This window comes from Corvus moneduloides, chromosome 23 (assembly GCF_009650955.1).
Source record: "Corvus moneduloides isolate bCorMon1 chromosome 23, bCorMon1.pri, whole genome shotgun sequence".
NCBI classification, from domain to species: domain Eukaryota; kingdom Metazoa; phylum Chordata; class Aves; order Passeriformes; family Corvidae; genus Corvus; species Corvus moneduloides.
Window position 1 is genome coordinate 6,018,412 of NC_045498.1, and position 26,207 is coordinate 6,044,618.

At 44.5% G+C, this 26,207-nt stretch overlaps 1 protein-coding gene and 1 long non-coding RNA gene across 5 annotated transcripts; one reads left to right on the plus strand and one right to left on the minus strand.

Moving 5' to 3' along the window:
- Positions 1-50: 50 nt before the first annotated feature.
- Positions 51-26,188, minus strand: MYOM3 (myomesin 3). 4 transcript variants are annotated; one of them, XM_032132537.1, is made up of 38 exons: positions 25,005-26,186; positions 22,990-23,134; positions 22,775-22,849; positions 22,022-22,187; positions 21,638-21,795; positions 20,598-20,693; positions 19,877-19,965; positions 17,487-17,531; positions 17,149-17,289; positions 16,471-16,632; positions 16,062-16,203; positions 15,774-15,973; positions 15,465-15,518; positions 15,191-15,318; positions 14,409-14,592; positions 13,217-13,391; positions 12,498-12,619; positions 11,826-12,013; positions 11,555-11,681; positions 10,965-11,143; positions 10,775-10,889; positions 10,347-10,503; positions 9,921-10,030; positions 9,403-9,447; positions 9,136-9,272; positions 7,878-8,022; positions 6,752-6,811; positions 6,004-6,071; positions 5,640-5,750; positions 4,950-5,037; positions 4,285-4,323; positions 3,982-4,087; positions 3,061-3,224; positions 2,455-2,491; positions 2,320-2,342; positions 2,177-2,232; positions 1,279-1,485; positions 51-491 (listed from the first exon to the last, which is right to left on the minus strand). In XM_032132537.1, exons 2-38 carry the CDS (start codon positions 23,094-23,096, stop codon positions 441-443), a joined length of 4,257 nt encoding a protein of 1,418 aa, XP_031988428.1. In that variant the 5' UTR covers positions 23,097-23,134; positions 25,005-26,186; the 3' UTR covers positions 51-440. The 4 variants fall into 4 exon arrangements, with proteins under 4 accessions (XP_031988428.1, XP_031988426.1, XP_031988427.1 ...); XM_032132535.1 differs by lacking the exon at positions 51-491 and having other exon boundaries at positions 835-1,485; XM_032132536.1 differs by lacking the exons at positions 51-491; positions 25,005-26,186 and having other exon boundaries at positions 835-1,485; positions 22,990-23,250.
- LOC116455106 lies at positions 5,666-9,636 on the plus strand. The gene is made up of 2 exons (XR_004244303.1): positions 5,666-5,741; positions 7,491-9,636. It is a non-coding gene; the product is annotated as an uncharacterized LOC116455106 (long non-coding RNA).
- Positions 26,189-26,207: the final 19 nt, after the last annotated feature.

Sequence of the window (26,207 nt, forward strand, 5' to 3'; positions counted from 1 at the left end):
CACATTTTCTGTGTTTTGAATGGAATTCTTCAGATAAAGTTGCATAATTTACAATAGATCGAGGTAATTAGTATTGTACTAATACTGATTACCTAATTATCTAAATACTAACTTCCTAATTATCACAATATTCTCTACTGGGGCACTTGAACCTTAAATGGTGGATAAAGAATGAATAAAATCCACAGCTATTTCTTCCAAAATTGTGGGCCTCCAATTGCTTGAGGACAGGGAAAATCATGTTGGAGTGGGACATCAGCGATGACTTTATCCAGCAGATGTCAGTGATGGGCATCTAACTCTGAATGAAATTCAGTTTCTTATTACTTTTTTTAAAGTAGAAGACAAAAGATAAAGCATGGTACATTGCTTGGAGAGTGAATGCAGGAAGTAAATAGGATGTGTTATTTTTTCTTCTCACCAACTGCACCAGGAATTCCTCACTCATTCCAGCCCTTGAGTGATGCTCCTTGCTGTCTGTGCGGGCATGACTGTTGATTTTGGAAGACATTCATTAGATTATGTGTCTTGCAGTTAGATTGCTTAATTCAAATAGAGCCTGTATCCCAGGGGTTGGTGACCTTTCTAAGTTAACTTTTCATTCTATTTAAATAGAAACCCAGTGCTCAGCTTTTTCTTACCAATCACAACTCTCTTTTTAGTAGGTAATTCTAAAGAAGATTCACACACAAAGAGCCAGATTTTGTAAATGTGATTGCATTTACCTGTGAGAATTCCTGATTTGCAGGGCCATTTTTATGTGTGGAGTGTGTCCTGACTTCCCATACACCCACAGATGGAGTGATTTCATCATGGATATACTCAAAGCAGTGCTGAGATGTCACCAAGGGATTGACTTTAATGACACACACACAGGCTACAAGAAAATCTGTTACATGCAGTGATTTAATACAAAAAACCTCCAGTGAAAGCCTCGTGTGTGAATCCTCTGGTATTTCCCCCACAGATTTACCAGGGCAGGGTCTCTCTGGAAGGTGAACATGCAGTGTACACACATGAGCACACACACACACACACACGAGAATTGTTCTCTAACAACTGCCAAAATACTGAAATATTACTAAAATAAACGTAGAGACACAAGCCTGAATTTTAGGGCAGAGACACTGAAAGGCATCTGAAGGAGTTAAATTCCTTTCAGAGTCAGGGAGACATAAATTAACTAATTCATTTAGGCTTTTTTGTGGTAATCCCAGGTGGGACTTCCTGCTCTGTTCCTACTGGGATCTCCCCGTGCTTATAGACACTGATAGTGACCTGCCCTGTTTCAGACCCGTATTTATTCTTGACATAGATGCTGTATTTTCCTGTGTCTTCATTGCAGACTTTTTCTATGGTGATTGTGACCATTGACCCCTTCACATCCATCTTGTATCTGTCCTTAAACACGATGACCTTCTCGTTTTTGAACCAGGAGATCTCTGGGTAGGGATCTCCAGACACACAACAAGTTAAGCACAGGGTCTGTCGTGAAACAGAGAACAGAGATGGATTATGCAGTTATAAATGAGCAAGGAAATTCAGTTCACAGAATCACAGAATCATTTACATTGGAAAAAAACTTTAAAATTGAGTCCAGCTCTTAAGCAGCCCTGCCAAGGCCACCACTGAACCATGTCTCCAAGTGCCACATCCACACATCTTTTAAATTAAGGACAATAAAAACCAGTTCCCACATTTTCCTTAGGTGACATTCCAACACTGCTACTCCTTTTCCTGATACCCTCCAGTACAGTCAGGATTAACCTGCCTGAATTCACTGGGCCTGACTCATATTTGTGCTACTGTCTTTTTATAGATTCTCATGCTGTAAAGTGGCACTTCCACAGGCACACGGTGAGTTTGCAGTTACTTTACAGGTTTTTATGCTGCCTGTGGAAAGGGGAATGTGACTCAGAAATGTAAGCAGGGAGTTGGTCTGATGGCGAAATCAGGCCCAGCACCTAAAGGCCTTAAAAGTCCAATCCTATGAAATGGGAAGACAACAGAAAGGATCTGGCTGTGCAGATGACCTAGGAGGGCACCACTTCCCACCTCTGGCAACTGCAGCAGCTCAGAGAAGCTGCTGGCAATGTACAGGATGGGATTTTTCCTCCCCATCAGTGATCCTTCTGTGCCTGTGCAAGGAGCAGTTAACGGAGTTACTCAATATTACCTTGTCCTCCATGATGGTGGCAACATCTGGCAGACCTTGAACGACCCTGGCACGACCTGGGAATGAACAAATACAATCTTTCAGTTTTTCTTATCAGCAAACTTGGCTTTGTTTCACTGAAGGAAAGAGATTAATTTACTTACGCTTTTCTGCTATTGCTGCTTCCCTGAATGGGAGAGAAAATGATTGTGGTTTTATTTATTAGCCATGATATTAACAATTTAGAGTATGAGACTCAAAATAGATTTAGCTGTGAAAACATTTAGGCAGGAACTTACTTTAGCCTCTTGTGCTCAGCCAGGGCGTCTTCAAAGACTGCAAGAAGGAAAGGTTTTAGGGAAAGTTGCCTTTTGTTTCGTTTGACTCAGTAGATTTAACATGATGTTGTTGTTATCAGTGCTGGGATTACATGGATAAATATAATTACCCTCTAGATGGTATCTACCCCTGCCTTAAGGAAACACAGCTCTGTTTGTGTGCTGCTGAAATAAGTGGGACTGAGTTCTCTCTTTCCAAAGAGAAGTTCAGAGGAGGAAAAAAACTCCAACAGTTTGGAAAAGCCTTTGTAAACCTGAAAATTCTCTTTTCCAAGATGCCACCTGTAAGCTCTGTTGTCCAGTGGAGGAGTTGGACACATCCCAGGAGCAGCTGCCCCCCTGCTCATCCTTTCCCCAGCAGTGCCAAGGCTCCCTAAAGGCTTCAATCCTTTTTCCTGCCCACTTCCCCTCTCCTCGTGCTTCTGTGGGCCCTTCACTGTCCTCCTTACCCCAATTCCATATGGAAATCAGCTCCAGCTCCAATAAGGGAGAGAGGAATCCCTGCCCATGATTTGAAGGGCTCCTGGAAAGCAGCTCAGGTGCATGCCATGGTGTGACTCAGCTCACCTTGCCCAGACAGGTCTGTTGACAGCTTGTGGGAGCTGTTCCCATCGAATAACTCCAGGGTGTATTTCCCCTTATCGGCCTCCGTGGGGTCCAGGATGTGGAGCCAGATCTGATTCATGGTGCTCCCAGTTCTCATCCTGTCACGGCTTTCCAGTTGTTTCTCCCTGAGTAAACAAGTGATGTAATTTCAATAATATTTAGGAGAGCTGGAGAAATCAGAGCGTTCACTTTTTTCTAGACCTGTAGTGGTTGGAAGTGTGGGAGTCAGGATTCATTTAATGGAGAGAGGAAATCTCATGGGGCTGTGCTTTTAGGCAGCTTGCCAAAGCTTCACAAACTCTACAAAAGACCTCTTAGTTCTTATTTAGGAGACTAAATACCATTTACATGTTGAATATTTGTAAGTATTTAGCCCTTGAATGTTATTGAAAATTCACCCTCTTACATACATGTGTAGGTGGCATCTAATAAAACACCAGTTCTCTATTTAGGAAGACATTATGAGGCTAAATTAGTCAGTGTTTGGGAAGAATTTTGTAATTTTGGGAATATTTTTTATTCAGAGTGGGGGAAGAGAGTGGTTTAGGAAAATGTGAGTAGTAAAAATAAAGTGTTTGAAAAAATTCTGTCTGTAACCAAGGAGGCTGTAACTGAGAAGTATCATAAGTGCAGCATCATTATTATTCTAGTAAAGATGATCACTTATAAATATTTCTGCAGTGCTAAGATAAAAATAACATGGCTGTTCATTCTGGAATTCCCAGACATGTTCCAGGATGAGAGTGAACTTTGGTTTTCAACCCTCACTCACACAAATCTACAATTGCCTTAAAAATATATGGGCTCAGGCCCAAATGTTTAATTTTGGATAAACAGTTACAAGGGCTCCTGAAGCTTTGCAAATGTTTTTGGGGGACTTACTTGTGATACCAGGTCGTTTTCATGTAGTCTGTGTAGTACTTGACCTCTGTGTAGATTTTGATGCCTTCCTCAGTAGGCTGGATTTTCAGAGGTGTAGCAGAAAGAGCTGGTGGTGTAATGGAAAGACTGAAATTGAGGAGGAATGCACCAATTTACCTGTTCCATGACAAAATCCCAGCTAAAGGAGCAGTGAGGGGATGGTGCTCTGGTTGTTCCACACCCAGGGACAGCTCAGGAGCAGTTGGCTCTGGCTGTGCCATCCCACCTTTCCCCCTCTGCTGCAACTGCTGAGAGCTGACATACCACTGATCCTGCACAGCTCCTTCAGAAGCTCTTCAAAGGCTGAAAGACAAAGATTTAAGTGTTTATAAATACAATACTTAGCAAATCACATCCAATCTACCAATTAATTTCACTATGGTTGGGATGTTTTATATCCATGAGTTATGTGTTGTCTTTTTCTGTGGCAAAGCTCACTGGGAATGGAGTTTCTGCCTCTGATTCATTTGTTTTCAGATGCTGGGCATTTCTTACTAAATTTAGATGCTCCTATCTTCCTTCACACTCACCACGTGCAACCGGCTGCCTCCCAGACAGGAGATTTGTGTATCAGGTTTAAATGATGGATTCCAGATGTCGGGGCAGGATTTAATCTTGGGCAGCAGAATCTTCTGATTAATTCTGGGTTGAAGTGACTGAAACATTCCTGAGCTTTTATCTGAGGGGCTTGACAAATTTATAATGCTGTCCTAGCTTGAGAAATGACTGCAGGTGGAAATGACATTAGGATGTAGAGCAGGAAACTCTTCAGATTTGACCAGTAACTTTTTAATGCAGGTTTTAACTCCTATAAAAGCATGTAGGACATGTAGGTTTCATAGAAAGTGAGGATATTTGGTTTTAAATCCAAAATGAACACGGGGCAGGGGTGTGAGTGTGTCTTATTGTGTGATCCAAGGTTCTCTTACCTCCTTTTGTGAGGTCCAGCTGGGTGGAGTCCTCTCCTCGGTTATCTGAAACAACTGCTTTGTACAGGCCCTCATCTGCTTTGGTTACCTACCAAATACATGTGTGCTTGTGTAGTATTGATTAAAAAACCCAAACAAGCACCTAAACAAACAACACCCCTCCCAAAGAAATTTCCCATCTACTTGAAACAGGGCAGGATTTGGAAAAGGGGGAAAAGCTGAGATTTTCTTCTTCCTTCCCAATGAATTTGGTTGAACTGAGCAGAAGTGAGGGGGGAAAAAAGGGTCAGTTTGCCCCAAAACCTCCTTTGTAGTAGCTCAGCTTTTGCCCTCAGTCCCTGTGTGAAACCTGAAAAGCCCTCAGGTTCTTTTCAGCCTCTCAGGATGTGTTAAACTTTCAGCAGCCACCCACTGTTAAAAACATCTTATTTCTTTTTAGGGTCTTAGAATCACAGCCTGGTTTGGGTTGGAAGGGACCTTAAAGATTATTTTGTTCCAACCCCCTGCCATGAATTCCACCAGAATTCAGATTCAGAATCTGACTGTAACATTAAAAGTTTCTTCTCTTCTGCTTTTCTCAGTGTTTCTTTCACTCAGTGGGCACTACCTAAAACACATGTGAATATTTATAAGATCAACCCATATTTTTTGCCATTTTCCTGTGAACCTCTGAGCTGTTTGATGTTTCACCTTTGTGATCTGCAGAGTTCCCATCCCAGTCTGTGGATCAAACCCTCCACCAGCTCGTGCCTTGTGATTGAAGAACCACTGGAAGTTGGTGTCCTTCCTCAGGTTTGTTGGCTGTTTGAAGTCAACATTTAGAAGTCAAAATACATTTGATTCCTCAATTCTTGGATGTCCTAATATGCAGCATCACTTACATTACTCCAGAATCTGACAAACTCCCTTCTTTGTTAAAATTTCTGCCCCAAATAAACCATCTCCTTGCTATCACTGGTCTGCAGCAAAGCATTTGCACAAGCACTGCTCATATCCTCTGAAAATTTACACCTAAAATTGAATGCTGAGGGAATTCAGCCCGGGCTCTGTGTACCTTGCAGGTGAGGAGCACTTCACAGCTCTCCAAAACTTTCCATTTCAAGTTCTCTATGAAATGTGGACCTGGAAAAGAAAATAAATGGATGGAGTGGTGCCTTTGCCGTGTTTCCTGCGGGAGGGCCTCCATCTAGTGCTGAATTCCTGCAGTGCAGCTGGGAATTCCCGAGTTTTGCAGGGACCAGGGAGGGAAACTGAAATAAATAACTTCAGACACACTTTCATCCTATACTGAGCAACACTGGACCCGTAGTGGGATGTCACAGTCGTTATTAAGTGAATATTTTTATCCTCACTAGAAGGGACTCACCTTTCCAATTGTAGTATTTTTCCTCTGAATTTGTTTTATAAACTTCTTTATTCATCAACATAAGATGGGAGGTGAAAGTGGAATGCATGGATCTTTATAAACTTAGCCAGAAATCCTGTTTTCTACAAGGAGAGGCAGTGGATCTTAATTACAGAATATATATTCAGGTTGGACAATTTTCAGAGTTTGAAAGTGTTCAGTGTCACAGCACTGATGCAGAAGATCTCTATTGATAAATCTGGCTAGCTTGGCTAAAACTATTTCATTGTCTTGATTTTTAAGGGCAGGGCAAAGTATCTGAAAACAAGGAGTCTTGTCCTAGTGTCTTATCAGCTTAAATAATGTGTTTAAAAAGATGATAAAGTGAGATAACTTTGCTTGGGTTTTGCCATCCTGGCATAATTCTGACAAGTCCTTAACCTTTGGTTGATCTTACCCTGCTTTTTCTTCCATTGTCTCCGTTTTGCTTCAGCTTCTTCTGCTACTTTATCAAAAGCTGTGGAAGCAGCAAAGGACAAAGTCAACAAATCCCCCAGTACTGGATATTTCTTGTACCAAAGGTGTTATCATTAGAGCTGTGCTGTTTGTTTATGCTGAGAGCCTAATGTTTCTTTTCATAAAAAATGAAAAGGCACCATTGAAGAACTCACCATTAAGCATTTAGCAAATTAAATACAAGATTTGACCATATAAAAGGGTAAGCCAGAAACCCTGAAATTAAAATATTTAAAAAGTAAGAAAACCGAAGAAGGCAGCGAGCCACAACCACATCTAACTTCAGTATCTGCCTTTACATTGTCAGTAAAGACAAATGTGCACTTTTAGAGCACAGCTCATCAAATTTATTTTCTATCCTGAACCCAGCAAGTGCTGAATCACTCTGGGAAAGTGCCTGTGTCTCTCCAGGGAGTCAGGGACATTGGACATTTTACAGACATTTTCTATTCAAAAATTAGGGAAGCTTTAGAAGGTCACTTGAAAGCGAAGTGCAGAGAACTGAAACCAGAGATAGGCATGTGATGGGGAAGGATTTGAATGAGAATCTTGTTACTTTCTATTTTTAATTAATTTTAGGAGGCTCTCTGTACTGCATGTCCAGGGAGCTGCGTGTTCCATGTTGAGCTTGTGTGCCATGTCCTGGAGTGCAGTTGACACAGTTTCTTTATTGCTTTCAGTGCAGTGCAATGGACCAGCTGCTAAATACACTGAATTTCCAGCCTGATCCTGCCCTGAGATAAATGACTACACACATGCTGCCAAGGCACAGTTCACCATTGCAAGCTAATATGTGAAACATTTGAAAGAAAGAACTAAGCATTCTACTTCAGCAGACTGCTTTTATCATGAAGCACCTATTTATAAGACCAAAAGCTTTAATTTATGGTAAAGAGAGATTCAGATAATTTCTTAAATGATTCCTGGACTTTAAATGTGGGCTAAAATTTGCCCTCTCCATTCCCAGTGTGCCATTAGAACTGTTGGAAATACTTTGGGGCCTTAAGTGCCTCACAAACTTTCCACTGAGCATGGCAGTCTATATTTGATCCTGAATTTCCACTTACCTTCATCCACGAGAACGAGGGTGAATTGATTTTTAGCTTTCCCATCTTTGAGCTGGGCTGTGTACACCCCTTTGTCATCAGCACAGAAATCCTGGATTATCAGTTCCACAAGGCCTTTCTCTTTGACAAAGTTGATTTTGTGTGTCTGTGTAAAAAACAAAGAAAATAGGATAAACTGAAGAGTTTTTCCACAGTAGAACTGTTCCGAGGTCAGATCCTGGCACAGCATCTTCCACAGCAGATATTCCAGTCATTTTGTATCTGTATCCTTTTAAACTCCCCTCATCCTACAGGATAATGAAGGCAGTGCACTGTGCTGTGCCACGCTGTGGCATTCATCTGTTATTTATGTGTGTAGGAATGGTAGAATTGCTTCCAGCACAGAGAAAGTTGCTGTGAAACCACCTAACACAAAACATTCTTCCTTGTTGGATATTACAGAGCTGAAACCAGAATGTCTGTGATTTTTAGTGTCATGGAAGAGTTGCACTTGGTTATGATCTGTGACATGGAATTACACACTTGGCTAGGACGAGGAATATTTCCCCTCTCTTGCCGTGGTGCAGGTACCCCTGAGCCTCCTGCACCCCGAAACTGCCAGGTGCTTAAACACAACTATCATCACTCTGCCTCACTGCCCCGTTTGCTCTGAGCAAATATTGCCCTTCGAGGAGCCTGACAAATGCTTTTCATTGTGCAGAACCGTGTCAGTTCTCCAGTGGAGAGGAGACAGATTTTAGAAGAGATAAAGCCTTAGATAAGTTTGTTACATGTTCCTTTCACCCCTGCAACAGGGCACTGACAGCTCCAAACTGCTCTGGCCTGGCCCCGTCCTTTGTTCTGGGGGTCCTGGTTGTTGGCATTGCTGCTCTGCACTGAGCTGACAGCCCATGATTTATATTTGTGCTTCATTCTCAACTGTTCTCCCCTCTGGTCCTCTCATTCCAAGTATTTTTTAAATGTTCTAATATTAATTTGATATGGGAGGACAAGGAGGAGGCCTGAACATTTTTGTGGATGTATGAGGTGGTTGGAGGGTGCTGTAACACACAAGGCAGGGTTATTTCCAGTGCTTTGCACTGAGAAATAAATCACTTCCATCTGCTCTTAGAACTGATGAGATTCATCTGTATTCAGTTCAAAATTCCCATCAAACTATCTGATGGGAATTTAGAAAACTGGGAATGTGCCCACTTGCTCAACCTCCCTGTTCAGCAGTGGGAAAGTAAATCAGGATGAAATGCAGAAGAAAACCTACTGGGGTACTGGTGAGCTCCTTGTCGTTGAAGATCAGGTGCAGCTCAGCGTTCGGGGACAGCTTCTCCACCTCCAGCCACAGCCTCACTTCTCCTTTCTCCAGAACATCAATGTTCCAGCCAGATATCAGCTTGATCACTGGCAAACAGAGAGAATCCCGCAGGGGAATCACAGGCACACCACAGGATTTGGCTCAGCCAGGGTTGTGCTGGGGTTCCCCTTTCCCAGGCTGGCTCTGTGCTCGTGGCTTTTTGCTGCTTCAACTTACGTGGGTTCCTGATTTCGTGGCTACGTTTCAATAACTTGTCCAGATCTGAAATGCAGAGAATAAAAAGTCAACACTAGGCCAAAACAAATTAATTGTATCCATTTAATTGAATTTGTTGATAAACTTTATTTATCTCAAAGAGAAGATAAAACATTCGATAATGGGGAGGACTAAAAAAGGTGGTGAAGGTAATTGTCGGTTATATCTGAATAAAATGTTGGTTGGATCAATTCAGGGAGCATGCTAAAGAAGTTTTAAATCACTGTGACAGTATAGCCAAGTGTGAAATCTGAACTGCAATGGAAAAATGACTTTGCAGGAGCATGGAATCTTTCCTTAGGGGACTGTAAAAGAAACTGCCCTTGAGCCTTCAAGGAATGGGAAACATCTTTTTAATGACACCATTAAGTGACATTAGTCACTTACTATTCTTCTGCAAAAAACTTTCCTCTAAACATCTAAGATTAGAAAATTAGGGCACATTAGTTTTTTTGTTGTTGGCAATTACCAGTTTTTACCTTCTTTTGTTAAAGTGCAGCTGGCAGAGATATCATCATCTACATCCGTGACCTCCACTGAATACACACCCAGGTCCTTTTCTGAGGGCTCTTTCAGTATAAGTTTTGATCTAGAAGTAAAAGGAATAATAGCAAAAATTATATTTACCTCAGAAATGATGCCTCCTGTAACAGAATTTGATACACCAGAACAGGAAATACAGAACTGATGGGAATTTATAAATGACACGAGGAGCAAGGTAAAGATACTGGGAATATGATGGCAGATGCTCCCCAGATTGCACTGAACAGCCCATTTCATGGACACCAGGGCTGGGAATCAGGGAAAGGAGAGGGCAACATTTGGCTTCACATTTTTCTTGGTGTTTAATGTGTTCTTTACTCACCAGTCCACGATCATTTTCTCAGTGTGCATTGGATACTCACCTATTGCCTTTCTCTTCAATCTCGACTCTGTCAGCATCTGGAGGTCCCTCATAGTCCTTTGACCAGATAAATTCAGAAGAATCATTCTTTTCAGGAGCTTCAAAAGCCATATAAATGAAACCCTCTTCATCCACCCCGAGCTCAATTTCATTTGTGCCTGTATGAGCGAAAAACCCACAAAACATTCCTTACCAAAGCAGATCAGGGCTGAGCTTCTGCACATCTAACTCAAAAAACACCCCCCAAACCCCCAAACACAGTGCACAGTTAGAGCTAATTAATTTGGGCAGCTTGAGTTGCTAATCTTTGTTTTACTGAGGGTGTTTCTTGCTGTGAAGCAAGTAGCTGATGCGTCATAAAGCAGTTTTTCAGCGAAATAATCAATTTATTTACAGACTGGCCCAATCTCATAGCTTTTAGTTTCATACCAGGTTTGGTTTTAGCCACCACAGGATCTGAGGGGAGTGAAGGGGGTCCAACTCCAGCCTTGTTCAGTGCTCTTACTCGGAAAATGTAGCATTTCCCTGTCTCCAGGTCTGAAACCTGTAGGAAACACAGCCAGGAATTAATGTCAGAACTAAGAGAAGCAGCACTTGGACACTAAGAGCAGGTACAGACCTTCATGTGGGTGGTGGCTATGGGCTGCTTGTTTATTTGTTTCCACTCCTCTGAGCCTTCTTCACACAGGTCTATGAAATACCCTGTGACTGGCCCTGCTCCCAGGTACAGCGGAGCTTCCCAGTGCAGCCGCAGGGAGGAGTCCCTCACTTCAGTGCACCTCACGTCGTAAGGAGGGCCTGGCACACAAGGGAGCAGGGAAAACTGCAGTTGGGTTGGGATCAGAGAGCAGAGTTCAAGGTAACAGTTGGATGTGGCTCTGTAGGGGATGCCTTCTATGGTAATTAGGGGTAGGTTTATAAAATAGCATAACCAGCTGCTTTAATGTTACTTGCTGTGGTGTTAAGACAAAGGGATTAAGTGTTTAGATCCAGATTCTTCATTCTCTGGAAACAATATTATTAAAAATACCTGGGTGGTGTTTCTGTGTAATACAGGAATAATACCCTGCATGGGAACATCCCTGGAAGTGTTTGTGTGCTTTTCTGTCCTGGGAGCAACCAGATCTGTGGTAGAAATCCCTTGGAAGAGTGGGGAGATAACAAATACACCTGGTGGTGTTTTCCTGGATGGTTTTACATGAGCGATACCTGGCTCTGGCATTGTCCATTCCTCACATCTGAACAAGTCGCTGGGCTCGGACACTTCCCCAACTCCAGCCCTGTTCATGGCACGGGCACGGAACTCGTACAGGTGCCCCTCCTGCAGGCTGCTGACCTTGGGGTGCAGAAGGGCAGACATGGTTAGTGCAGCCCTGTGTGGGCTGGGGAGGGCAGCAAGGCAGTTCTGGACTAGAAGAAGTAGAGAGAAGCCAGCTCAACCCTTGGTCCAGCTGTTCCCAGCTGTGCTCCACATGGATACCGTGCAAACTCGCTGAGGAATTGGCTGAGTGTTGACTTCATGCCAGTCCAGCTCAGAGTGGTCGTGCTGGTCCAGAAAATAACCCAGGATCTTCGTTCCTCCTTTGCGCTTCGGGGCTTTCCAGCCGATGGTCATCTCAGCCTTGCCACAGTGCAGCAGCACAAAGCCGTGTGGGGCCGAGGGACAGGCTGGGCACAGGGGACAAAACAGAACTGGTCAACACAACGTCCACATTCTCATTTGGAAGTCACAGCAAAAGTCATGGATGTGTCTCACGATGTTTCTTGCCTGGTGCTTTATGGTTTGTGTGACAGAAAACATAGAAGCAATGGGTTGATAAAATGGGGAACATGGAGGGTTAGATCCTGGATGGTGTGGTTGTAGGATTTTCTAATTTCCCTGAGAAATTCCCTGTGTTGATTTCAAGACATCACATAATCGAGCACTTAAAATGGTCACTTGTACCAGAGCCAAATTAACACTGCAAATGTAACACACTGCTAGGTCAAAATGCTGATTAATTAACTGTGTCCACGCTTGGCAAGTGTAATTGGTGGCAGAAGCTGCAGGGTACAAGAAAATGAGTTCCCTTTTGTTTTGTTTCTCAGACACTGTCACCATAGCAGGCACTGGGAGCTGACAGATGGGGGTTTAATTTTGGTCACTACTCACCGATTGCCGGCCTGACAACGATGGGATCTGTTTCTGGTGAGCTCTCACTCAGTCCTGCCTCGCTGACAGATTTCACACAAAACACATATTCTTTTCCAGGCTGCAGCCCAGGAACAGTAAATCTGGAAGAGCAAATTAATATGTTTGTGTTTGCCTGTGCAAAGTACAGGTAAACAGTGCTTAAACAGACAGCAGCACACTTTAATAAGGCTTCATTCTTGCAAAATCATTATTTGTCACTACAAATTAATGTGTCACATGAAATGGCTCCAAATAAATCACAGTGGATATGGATCAGATGGAGAGGAATCACCATTGGCAGGGAGATAAACAGGACTTTTTAATGGACTTTTTCTGCTTGACATGACCCCCACAGCTGGAGAGGGACTGTAAATCCTGCATGTGATTGACACTGACCTACTCTACTGGAAAACAGGCAAAACCGTGGAATGTGGTTCTGCTGGTGCCCCAAGGTCTGTGTGACTGTACAGCCCCAGCCTGTGGAGAGCACAGAGCCTTTGCTGCCAGCTCTGGGTGTGAAAGTGAAGCTTGGAGCAATCCTGAACCCTCCAAGAGGCCGTGGTGTTGGTGTGCGTGCCAGCCTGTGTGTGGGACTGAAGGAAGTTCTTTTTTTATCTGAAACATGACTCCAGCCAGAAACAGAAGAATCCAGGTTGGGCCCCTGTCATCCCTCAGTGGAGCAGAGGAGCTGAACTCACTCATTGCATGTCACTGGCTTGTTATTGACTGTTTGCCATTCCTCTGTGCCCGTCTCCCGGCAGTAGATGTAGTAGCCAAGGGGCTCCAGGCCATCCTTTGGCTTGTCCCACTGCAGAACAACAGATGTCTTGGTGTCTCTGAAAGCCAAAACCTGAGATGGTGGAGGCAGAGGAGCTAAAAAAGGAAAGAAACAAACAAAAGACACAGACAAAAATAGTGATGGTTAAAATCTATAATTTAAAAAGCCCAAAATATTATAAATGGGTTAGTCTGCTTGGTTTATTCACCTTTTCCAGAGCACCATTTTCAAATCATTGCCCAGAGAAGCTGTGGCTGCCCCATCCCAGTAAGTGCCCAAGGCCAGGTTGGATGGGGCTGGAGCAGCCTGGGATAGTGGAAGGTGTCCCTGCCCATGGATGAGCTTTAAGTCCCTTCCAACCCAAACCATTCTGGGATTCTGTGGAATCAGAAGAAAATGCCACGGACAGGGGCCCACTCTACAGGATCTGTTTTTGTGCTTGGGTTTGCCAGATCTCCTCTTTCTGTCCCACTGATTTCAGCACTTACCCCACACAACCTCCTCTGAATTAGAGGGGGAACAAAACTCATCTACTGATTGTCCTTGGCTCCACCCTGACCTGGGACCTGCTTCACTCTGCAGTGAAAGCCATGAATGGACACTGGAGCAGCTTCAGTGTGGGACAGTTTACAATTAGAGAGTGAGTGCTCATCTCTCTGCAGCAGAGAAACACCAACATGAGCCTTTGCCCCTCTTGCTGTCAGCTCAGTCCAGGAAGAAAACAACCCAGAGCAGCCCTGCAGAGGCTGCTGTCCTGGCTGAGCCCCCCAAACCAGGCTGCTGCAGCCTCCTGTCATTCCTTCCACACTGTCACCTCCCTCACACCATGCTGGAAGCATCCTTGGATTAAATACAGGGTTCAACTGTTCCTATTTTATTAAATGTAATTCCCCACTCAGTGCTTGCTTAGATTTACACTGCCCTGACCAACTGCAAACCTATTAAAGAAGGATTTAAGGCTTTAAGAGATTTCCTTATATCAAAGCGACTGCTGTGTAATCATAGACCATGAAGTTTAGAGGAGAGGGTGGGCAGGGGATCCCCCTCGTTCCTTTCAGAGTCAATCCCCTTCTCCACATCGTTAGTGCAGAGCAGAGTAATGAAATAATTACCCAGTTTTGCCCCGGCAGTGACGGGCGGGCTGGGCAGGGAGGGCTCGCTGATCCCGTACTTGTTCACGGATCGCACGCGGAACAGGAACGATTTTCCCTTAACCAGATCAAAGAGTGCAAATCTTGGGGAATTTGCTGGCATATCCAGGTTCACCATTTGCCAGGAGTTGCTGCCTACGAGCGACTGTAACAGAAAAGGTGATGATTTACAACTCCTATTGGAAGCACAAAACCCTCCTGACCAATAACAAAGCAGGTCTTTGTAGGAAAGGAGTTTCAAATAACTCCAAACAAAACACAGAACAAAGTCATAAATTAAGTACTTCTTGTTGATACAAACTTTTTTCCCTTGGCAACAGAGGGCCCCTTTGCTACAGGAGGTGAGAAATGAGAATGTATGAAAGGAGATTGGTGGAAGATACTAATTAACCAACAGAATGATTAGTGGGGAACGGGACAGTGAGGTATTGTGTAGTTCTTTGCAACTTTTCCACCCTTCAGGGCTGTAGGGCAGGAACAGTTCTTCCTGTTAGAATTCTGCCACTGTTCTGTGGTGTAAAAGTTACTTGTTTATTCCCTGTTAATCATTAGTCCTGGAGCTGGTGTCAGGATCAGGATCATGGCTCAGGGGACCTGGGGGCTGGAGGAGGCTGAACCAGCCAGGTTTGAGGCCGGATCTCCCCAGTTCCTGACTGGCAATGGCCTCACCTGTGCCATGGCCCACACGAGAAACAGATGGTTCTGCTCTGCAGCTCCCCTCCTGTGTGATACAATTTCCTTACCTTTTCCACATAATAATTCAGGGGCTCTCTGCCTCTTGGATCTGGTTCATCCCAGGCCAAAGCCACATAATCTTCTCTGACCTCACTTGCATGAACATTGGTGGGTGGCAAGGGAATTTTGATGTGTCCTATGGGAAGGCAGGAATGGCTTTATTTCAGTGATAACACGGCAGGAAAACCAAGTTCTTTTACAATGGATTCTGTTCTCCCACTGTAAATTAAGATTCTTCAATATAAAGAAGGAGACAAACGCTTTGGGGAAATTTGACCTCACCTTCCAGGTCATCCTTGGATATTTCTATCATCCTGCCGTCGTCGTATGGAATCACTGTAATGGCAAACAGGGCAGTGTTATCCACCCACAGGAGGTGCTTGGGGAGAAACACGGAACCCAGGACTGGGTCATTTGTTCAATGCATAATTACAGACATTTTATGTCACAAACAATGGTATTTTGAGCTTTTTCTGTTCAGAGTGCTCCCAAGATGGGCTCAGAGAAGGCATTTGTGGGAATGGGAAGGATCTGGACAATCTGCACTCAGTTATTCCTGCAGTCTCCCGTAGTCCTGGGTTTGGTACCAACCTGTCACTCTCTTGTCCCTGCTGGCATCGTGGGTTGTAACGGGGTCACTGGCCTTTGAAGGGCGGCTGATGCCAGCCTTGTTGACAGCCTTGACCCGAAACTGGTACGTCTGTCCCTCAGCAAGGCCCAGCACTGGGCACCTGCAGCTTTTCACAGGCTGGGCATTGCACTGCACCCACTCCTCTGAGCCAGCCACACACCTGCAAGGAAGCACAGCCCACAGGGTTCCTTTGTGCTATTTCCACAGCAGAATGAGGGGTTTGGCTCAAAGATGATTAACTGACAGACCTTTCAATGAGGTATCCCAGGATTGGGCTTCCTCCATCATCACTGGGTGCTACCCACGAAAGGACCAAGCAGTCTTTGTTCACATCGTGGCATTTCACATTGAGGGGGGATCCTGGGGCACCAGCTGTTAGTGCTGCAGCATCTGTACCAACACCAAGTGAGGGTGCTTAGGTTTTGTTCTTTTCTCTTCCAAAATTTTCATTGAATAGCTTAATTTTAAGTGTCCAAGGGCCTATCCCAGTAACACAAATCCTATTTTCTACTACTGAAATCACCAGTGAAAATAAGATTTGGTCATTGTGATAATTGTATCCATGCTCAAAATTGGGAGCTATTTCCTTGTGTGTGAGGGTGGGAATTCCTTTCTGCCAAGGCAATAGGAAAGGAGATCTGTAAGTTCTGTAGATACCTCTAACAAACACATAAGTGGTCTGCTCCTTGTATCCATCCAGCGAGGGGACACGGATGGTGTAGAACCCCTCATCCTCTTTGTGAGCACACGGCACTGTCAGAGAGGCCTCACGGTCCTGGTACCTCAGTTCCTGACCTTCAGAGTCCTGCAGCAGCTCCCCTGTGGAGCAGGAAAAGGGAGAAAGGAATTTCACCTGGATTTGCCTGGTTAGGAGTGGTGGATTTCCAAATGCAGCAAAAAACACAGAGTGAGATGAGAGATCTCTAAGACATTCCTGACATTATTGTTGTGCCTTCAAATTAGAGCCATGGACAGAAAGATTGCCAAGATGGAAATCTTTGACTGCCAGCAGAACAACACAGAGTATCCAAAAGTTTTTCTCACTGGATAAGCACAGACTTTTAAAACACTTGGTGCTTTCTCTGGATAGACTAAGTCTCTCAAAATATTCTTAAACATCCCAGAATATTTTAGTGGTATCATCCTTTACAAATAGGGAAAAGACAGACATTAGATAGTAACATCTCTAGCTTGAGCAGAGCTGAGAGCAGCTCAGGAATCCTGAATTTTAATTTTTTTTTTCTTTTTTTTCTGTGAACATTCAATCACAGCTATGAATTCCAGTGGGATGTTCCCAGAGGTAAATGCACATCAACTCAGCTGTTGCCTACAAACCATCTCTGAACCAGGTGATGCCTCGTTGGTGGTCCAGTAAATCAGAGGAGAAGTAACAGGAGAGGGTGAAAGGCTCCTTTTCTCTCGCAAATAAGGGTTTCAGTGGAAAAGCAAAATCTGCCTCTCTGGCCAAAAGGGATCCTATGGAATAAGAGTAAAAGTCAGCAGGTAAAGGGACTTCCAGAGCCTTCCTGCTTTAGTATGTTTATTGCCATATATTTAGAGTGGGCCTTGCACTTTGCATGTGCAGTCAGGCTGACAGGAAAAGCTCTCAGGGAAAAAATAATCACATTGCATCAGGCTATAAAAATAATTAATAACATCAATGATTTACTCACTTTTATATATTTCTGAATCAAATCCTGACTCCTTTCCATAATACTCTATAAGACAAGAAGAAAATATGTTTAGCAAATCTCATGGAGTGTTTATGATCTTAAAAACACCCAGTGATGCTCAGCAAACTGTTTTTCTCTCAAGCCAGCCCTTAATTTGAACCTTTAAAGTGTCACCATGGGGTAAAACTTTAATTCATTTGACAGCTGATGCCCTTCACAAGCCCCTGGGGATGTGTCTGCAGAGGAGATTGTTCCCATGACTGTTCCAGTGTGAGCAACCCTGCTCTAAATGCTCACATGCACTCAGTTACTCAGAGCTAAGGAGGGGTTTGTCACTTTGGCTTCTGCCTTTTCAAGCTGCACTAGGCAAGTAAAAACCAAATAAAATAAAGATTTGAATAAAAGCAACCCGCGGAGTTTTAACAGCATTCCCAGAGGATGACGTGGGATTCTTGAAAACTACCAGTGACTGGGATTTCAAGATTTAACCAAAAGAAAGGGTATTTGTGCTGAGACACTGAGGTAATTCCTGGAGCTGAGGGAAGGATGTCCTCAAATCAGTTGTTTCTGGATTCTCTGGAGGCATCACAGGTGGATGCTGGTCCACCCCACCTGCTCTGACCTCTTGGCATCACAGCACAATGTGAAATTATTTGGAGCTGAAATCCAAGAACTGATGCACTTAAGATGAAACTGAGGTACCTTTCTCTCTCAAGTTGCAAGAAAATGCCCATAAAATGAAGCCTGTCCTTCCAGTGGCTGAAGTTTGGCAGCAGCAGACCAAAAGATGGGGAGTGAGTGTTACCACTGAGGAGGAGGGAAATATAAAGCACTGGAGGTAAAACAGCCTCATCCCAGGTCCTGTGAGACCCTCAGTGATGTCTTCAGGGAAAGGGAACTGGGGATCCCAGGGACCCTCCCCTGGCATCGAGGCCTTTCCAGACAGCGAGGGGCCAGGGCAGGAGATGCCATGGCCTGCCTGGGGCATGAGGAATGTTTCCAGTGGAGGCAGGATTAAGGCCTTGGTGTAATCTCTATTTTCAGAGCAGTAAATGCAAACAGCAGAAGGAAGACTCGGGTTACTGGGATGGGTTTGGGAGGAGGAGCACTGGGGGCCCCTCACCAGTGTCTGCAGTGGTTTGCAGAGCTCAGCCCTGCTGAGGGGCAGGTTAACCAGGCACTTAGAGGTGAGGAGAGCTGTCCCAGCCAGGCCTTGCTGTGCTAGACCACAGGCCCTGTTCCATCTTCATTCCTGCTCTGATCCTAAAGATTCCAGAGGGAATTGAGAGGAGTGGGTGATTATTGGCCTGGATTTTTTCTTTCAGGCTGCTGCTGCTTTGTGGCAAAGGCCAGTTCCTGTTGTGGCCATACTGTGAGAACCCCCTGGTAACTTTTCCTGTCTTTCTGCTTTAGGATAGGGGGAATTTAGGAATCTGGGAAGGCTGCAAATGAAGGGTTTCTGGGCTGTTGCACACGTCCCTTTAGAACTGGTAAATGCCTGCTGCATATTTCCAGATATGCTGAATTTTGACACTGTTTAATTAAAGGACCTGAAAGATGTGATAATACACTTCTCTTACAACCCTGGAGTCACATTCTTCTGTAGGGATCTGTGTCCCAGACAGGATTCAGAGCAAAATATGGCGTGTGAAAAATAAGTGTGGTAGTAACACAACCCATGACACAGGGCTCTGTCAGTCCCACTGAAGGGCTTAATTGTCTACAGTCCTGTGGGCCTATTCTGTTCATGCTTTTTATTACAAAATTGTAATTCAGATACAAATATATGAAACATGAACAGCCAAACTGTGATCCTGTGAGACTGTTCTGCATATTTCCTAAAGCTTGAGTTAATTTCCCTTTCTAAGTGCTGGTGGTTTATTTACTTCCTTCCCCACGTCTGGATTTGGCTGTGCACAATGTGTATCTGTGGAGTCTATGCCTGTTATTTTAAGAACAGCACAGATCAAAGAAGAAAATCTTGCATTTGCCCTTGGTAGTTACTGATTTCAGGGGAAAATGTGGAACTCTCTGCAATAATGCACTGAGAGGTCCCTCTGAAAGCCACAGCTCTTGGGAACCCATTTCTTGCTTATCTAAGCCTGTTGTGTGTTTAACTGTGGGGCTGTTTCATAGCAGTCCAGAAGAAATAAGCACCTAAATTTAGTACAATTTTATCCCCGTGAAAGGACAGCTGTGTCCATATGGAATCTGAAAGGAAAAACTTTGGCTGGGCCCAGAAGTGACTAAGGAAGAGAAGCTGTTCTCTCAGCTCCTATCAAACTACTTTGCTTTTCCAGAGTACTTGTGTGTGCCTATCAAATAATGAAAATATTTTGAAGACTCTGCAGTATTTGAAAGTTTAAACACAGAGGAACATTTGTACTTACTCCTGACAAGCACTGTAGCAAATGAATAAGCTTCACCATACTGGTTCTTTACTTCCACACTGTATTCAGCAGAATCTTCCATGGAGCATCTGAGAAAAAATAGTTCCCCTCCTTTTTAACTTTCAGTTATTCCTATTTCACAGGACAAATTCAAAGGGGTTCCCCTTTAATCCCAGAGGTGTTTGCTTTTCATTCAGAAGCTGCTTTTCCTTTCAGTTACGAGGATTTCTGATACTTTGGGGTCAATTTTTTCTCTTGAGACCCAGAAGCAAAACATTTCAAGTACTGAACAAGCAAAAGGCCTGTGGAACACTTGATTCCACTGAAGATCTGCATTTGTCTGTCACTGTATAATTCACAGCTCAGAACTAATGTTGTTCTGCTTACACTGATCCTCCTTAATCACATTCTTGTGTCTGCTCGTGAAGTGCTTGATTTGCTTTCCTTATCCTGAAGGAAAAAATGTTACTGATGCATAAAAAGAGGAGCAGAAGTAAATTAAGCCATTAAATTTTGTTTGATTTTGTTTTATTTTCCTAAGATATTTTAAACCTTGTGAACTGCTGTGGATTTTGGCAAAGGTTTAACTCAAACACAACACCCTAAAGGCAGGAAAGGTCAGATTCCAGAAGAATTACTTGTTTTATCATACACAAACTGGGAGTTTTGGGAGAGCAGGTCTTAGCTGAAAAAGCAGCTCAGCCAAGGGCATAGACATTACCTGCTGATGTGCAGGGTCAGCATCCCAAATTTGTTTTGCATCTTGTATTTTCCTGCTGGGGCTCGGCGGGGATCGATGGGGATTCCATTTTTATACCTGGTGGAAAAGAAGGAAATGTGCTGTTAGGGAAGGACCCACATCAAACACCACAGAAAGAGGAGTAGGCACAGTTCCCTCTTTTACAGATCTCCCTCTTCAATCCAAAACAGTCTGGCAGCTAAAGCCGGACCCCCTCCCTGGTCCTGTGTGGCTGCTCAGCCTTGGCTTTGCATTCCCTGCCCTGCAGCTCCTGTGAGGCAGTTCACAGATGTCTCTTCCCTTCGTTCACCAGGGATGTGTGGGAGGTTCAGCTTCTCTTTGCTCTCTGAATAATTCAGAGAGGTCGTTCTGGAAGGACACAGGACACACAGAGTTCCCACAGTAGCAGAGCTGGCTGCCTACGAGTCATCAGTAATGCAAATGTTTGCACACTTAAACCTTCCAGGGGAGGAACGGGTCAGTCACTTTAAACTGATCAAAGTACACTTTGCAAATTGCTTTTTTGAGGTGATCTTTCCTCTATTTCTGCTATTTATGGTGTGTGCTGCACTCAGGCCCAGTCCATAACATCCTCCCCAGTGGCTGGTTAACATGCAAAGGGAGTAAATGACACTTGCATTGTATTTTACAAATTGTAGAAGCAGCAGCAGTTTAATGCTGAAACTCTCATGGTGTCCAAGGCAGCCAGGCCTTGTTGTGGCGTGTTTGTGGTGTTTTAGTGCTGAAAGGAAGTTCTGGTCTTTGAGACTTAAATCCCAAGTTTGCTTGTGGGAAAACCAAGGGAAACAGGGAAACCTCCATGAACGTCAGCCCTGTCCCAGAAGCATCCCATAGGACTGTCACTGCTTCCAGGCCCCCGTGCCCCTACTGGTCCTAGCACTGGGACTGGACTGAGGTGTTTTCTGTGACCTCTGCAGCTCTCCCTCTCTCCCTCCTGGCAGGACAGGGCTGTCATTCCCCGTGTGCCTGTGCCCCGCAGGGCCGTGCTGGCACTGCCATACCAGGTGGCCTGTGGCACTGGGGAGCCCAGGACGGTGCATGCCAGGGTCACGTCCATCCTCTCCCAGACCGCGTGTGCCCGCAGCGGGATCCAGAACATGGGCGCCCGCCCCGAGCGCAGCTCCAGGAGTTCCTTCTCCAGGCAGGCCTTTTCCATAGCCTGTGACGGGGAGACACGGAATAAAGGCAATGCAGAGGGATGCTGCTGTTACACAAATTCTCTGACACGGGGGACCTGCGATAACATTCCAGTGGCAGGGGTGCAAGGCCTTTAGTTGGAGAGATTTTGGGGTTGTCCTAACTCCTGCTTAGGTGTAGGATCCTCTCCAGAGCACAATTTGAAGCCTGTTGGCATCTCTGCTGCCGGCAGAGGTGTCTGCTCTGACCTTCCTGCGCAGCCCCTTCCGGTCAGCCCTCACGCGGAGCAGCCTGCAGGTCCGGATGACCTCCTCTTCCATCTTCTCCATGTCATTCCCAAAACGAATCCTCTTCTGCCCTCTCTGTTCCAGCTCCAGGATGTCAGCTTCCCTTCTTAGATTGTAGTCCCTGGCACTACATGATGATAAAAGCAGACAGAGATCAAGATAACACATTTTTTCTCCTTTTTGGGGGGTCCTTTTTGTTGTTTATAGCACATTTTTTAGTGAAATCAGGAGTGTTAAGGTCAGGAACACCAGCCGATGGAACGTCAGGGAATTATCCCTCAAAGGAACCAACAGCACTCCCAGAAGAGATCAAACTTCCATGGGGACCCACTGTTTGACCACTTTTAATCCCAGGGAGGAAGCTGGGAAAAGGATCAAAGGAAGGAGGGACATTGCTGAGATTTTCTAGGAAAGAGGGAGAGTCCCACCTGTTACCATTCATTTATTAATCCGTCAGTATTTTCCATGTATTCCTATAAAATCTGGTTCCTCTCACGCCCTTGCATGTGAGCAGGGCAATGTTCCTCATTATCACATGGCACCATCATTTAATTTCCTGCATTTTAGTTGAGGCTCGGTGTTTTTAAAGGAAGAACCTCTGGATTGAACCTGTTCTTTTTGCTTCCAACAGAGTAAGTTGGAAGCTGTGACCCTGATACAGAGCTGGGATGTTGCCTACAAGGTTAATTGCAGTTATAATAACTCCTGACTTACTCTGATGTTTTGGAGGTCAAGGCAAGGGCAGCTGCTATCGATAGATCTGAAAGGCTGAAAGTCTCCTCTTCATCACTTCCAGGGGCAGATTCATGGAAAAGAACCCAGATAATGTTCCATCATTTCATGAACTCAAAATTCTACAGATCTGTGACTGTGTGGAAAGCCCTGCCTGGACCAAATTGACTCGATCTGTCCCTGACTCTGGGACTTACCTGGTTTTGAACCTTTTTTTCCTGGTTGTGGAGGTCATTTCCAAGCTCTGTTTCCTCTCCTCCTTCTGCTCCTCCTCTCTGTGGTGGAAAAAGGCTCGGGTTCCCATGATGGGATGTCAAAGCCAAACTTTCTTGCTGGAATAGACTAAAACATTCAAGTTAGACACTTTAACAGAATCTTTTTAAGTCCTTGCTTTGCTTGGGCATTCAGGGGCTGTGAGTGAAGGTTCATGTAAGAGTATTGTCTGACATTCACACTATGAGAGGGGTTTGCTTCATGATGCTTCTGTGGAAAGTGGGATCAGGGGAAGAAATGAAGTGTCTCAAGGCAGCTGGAGCTGTCCCAGAAGAGGTGATGGGCAGCCCTTTGTGGGTAGATTTGTTTCCTCAGGACTTATTTGGAATCCAGGGGTGGTTTGGTTTGGAAGGGGCCTTAAAGCCCATCTCATGGGCAGGGACACCTCCCACCAAACAAGGGTGCTCCACCAGTTCCAGCTGCTGAAACAGAGCTCTCCCTCATGTTCCCATCTACAAATCTCTAATTCCCCATTCCCAGGCTCACACAGGAACAGTTCCAGCTCAGGACTCCAAGAGCGCAATGCTTTATCCAGTCCTTTGGATCCTGAGGGGTCAGGTGTTTCTCCTGAGCTCTTAGGGAAGGGTTGAAAAATCATGGAGCAAACAGCATCCTTCCAAATGCCAGGCTGAAAGGAGTAGCTCAGCAAACAGCACGATTTTCCCAAAGAGTGACCAGCGAAGCTTCCCACAGCAATCCCACCCAACAGGTGAAACACAGGAGCAAACATTGGCACTCCTGGCTCCCATCCATGCCCGGCTGTTAAAGGTCCTTTAATTAAACAGTGTTAAAGGGCCTTTAATTAAACAGTGTCAAAATTCAGCATATCAGCCTCTGCTCTGCCCTGACTCCCATCCATGCCCGGCTGTTCCCAGCCTCTTCGAATCCACAGCTCGCTGCTTTTAGGCTCTGACTAATGGGTGGGCATTAAGCTAAAGTCAGTTTTTAAAGTGGATCCCTGCTCATCTCCCTCTCCTGCAGTTAAATCCAAACCACCCAGCACAATCCTTGCACTGTGCACATTTACAGGTTCTAAAAGCTCGGGTTACTTTGTAAAAGCAGCTTTGCAAATGTAATTGTTGCTGAATAGAATTTGCTCAAACATACTTGTAAATCTTTCCCTAGCTCGTGTTCCATGACTGAAATTTTCCCTTGGCAAATTTTCTACTTGGATTTGAGCTTTGCTGCTTTCGAATCTGAACTTGATAAAAATACAAACCCTCCTCTTTTCCTGGTACAATTTTCTCATACGATTTTTTCTCCTGGACAGTTTTCTGTTGATGTAAATAAATTTCTTATAAACAGTCCATGGAAAAGCAGAGTTGTTGTGGTAAATGCAAAATATCCCAACATGCAAATGAAAATACAGAATTATCTTGATAACATTTCCTTAGTGGGCATTAACTTCGGAAGAAACAACAAATGCTGACAAGTAAAAGAAGAAGAAAATAAAACAGGCTTTTATGGAAAAAAAATCATTGTAATTTCATAGCTTCTGCTCTCTTCAGAAGTTGTTCAGCTGCAGAATGAGTCCTGTCATCCTGGGCATCAGAGCCTTGTTTCCATGCTCATGAATAATTACTGATACAGACTCATTTTTACTATATAATGGTTTTTATTTTTCCCTGGACAAATTTCATTGTTTTACATTCAGAGTTCTGATCTGCTGAAACCTACACTTTTCAATTCAAATGCATATTATTTTCTAAACATGCCAGTAAAACAGAGCAGATGCTGGTGAGAAAACATGAAGCAAACCAGGATTTTCATCAGAACAACCCTGGAAAATCAATCACTAAAGCAGATACGATCACAAAGCACAATCTATTTCTGCAGTGCAAGTCAATAAAGCTGTCACACAAAACAACTGATGCTGCTATGAAGATCCTACAAAATCTTACAACAAACAGCAGTTTATTTACAGATAAACCAAACTCACCCGGTGAAGGCTGCAGGGAGAGCCCCTGTCCCCAGGCAAGGGAAGGGACAAAGGAGCGTTTCCTTCTCCCTGGTGATGACACTGAGAATGACTCTCCCCAAAAGAATGTTCCCCATGTTGGAGTGCCCATCCTGCAGTCAAATATAGCCCCTGCCAGGCCCTCCCCGGGACAATGGGGATGGCCCAGCTGGGGACACTCGGGGCTGCTCACTGCAGTGCCAACCAAACTCCCTCCCAGCTCTGCCAGATCACTGCCTTTGTCAAATGATGTAAGGAGGGACAGGCGCCTCTAAAATCCAGAGCACTGGATTATGCTCTGCTCTTTCAGGAGAGAAGCTCACAAAGTACCTAAACTGAATTATGAATATTTTAACCCTGCCCAGGAATGTCCCTCGGGGTAACCTTGCCATTGCTGTGTAACAGAGTGACATCATTTGCTTTGACATCTCTTTAGTGAATGTCAACTCCAGGCAAATCCTGGCAGTGTCTGATTACACCGGGAGCTGCAGCAGCTCTCAGGTTTTGGTGGGCTGTGACTGTTCTATTTCCTTTTCCCAGCAAACAAAGGCAGGTGAGCTTTGTGTATCCAGCAGCCCAGAGTGGTGTCTGAGGGCGAGCTCAAAGAACAGAGATTGCTGATTTTCCATTTATTTGAGGTAGTCTTGCAGTTCCAGCATTCAGGGAAAACCCTTGCCAGATTTGAGAAGCAGGTGATGTGTCTTGAGGGCCTTGTGGGAATGAATTCTGCCATCAACTTTGGCACAGTACCAGTAGAATCCATTTCTAGGAACCTTGTTTGCTTCACCATCAAACAAAGAAGAAACCCAGCAGGATCAGCACCAGAACTCCCAGGACCTCCAGGTGTGAAGTTCATTTAGTGGCTGTTTGAGACATTCCTAAGAAAGCAATAAACAGGAAGGACTGGGCTGGCATGTCTGAATGCACTTTGGTGTGAGCTGAGCTGTTGAAGGGAAGGAACACTTCCCTTTCATTGGTTTTGGATCCATGGCCACTCAAGAGCTTCCCTGAATTTTGTATATGAGAAGTAATGTGTAATTATCATCTATTCTGCTTAAAATGAATAATTTCATCCATTTTGTCACATCAACCCTCTGTTATAAAATTTATTTTCTATAGAGGGGCAGGCACTGATCTCTGGTTTCTGTGAGCAGGGACAGGACCCAGGGAATGTCTGGAGCTGGT

Bases quoted from the DNA above. Each gene is read 5' to 3' on its own strand.
- MYOM3 (XM_032132535.1), bottom strand. From the start codon at position 23,096: ATGGGAACCCGAGCCTTTTTCCACCACAGAGAGGAGGAGCAGAAGGAG. The intron at 13,392-14,408 runs GTAATTATTTCA...TTCCTTTTTTAG, and splicing joins CACTGCCGGGGCAAAACTGG to CTCCTCTGCCTCCACCATCT. The intron at 6,812-7,877 runs GTAAGTGGAAAT...CTGCTTCCACAG, and splicing joins CCTCGTTCTCGTGGATGAAG to CTTTTGATAAAGTAGCAGAA.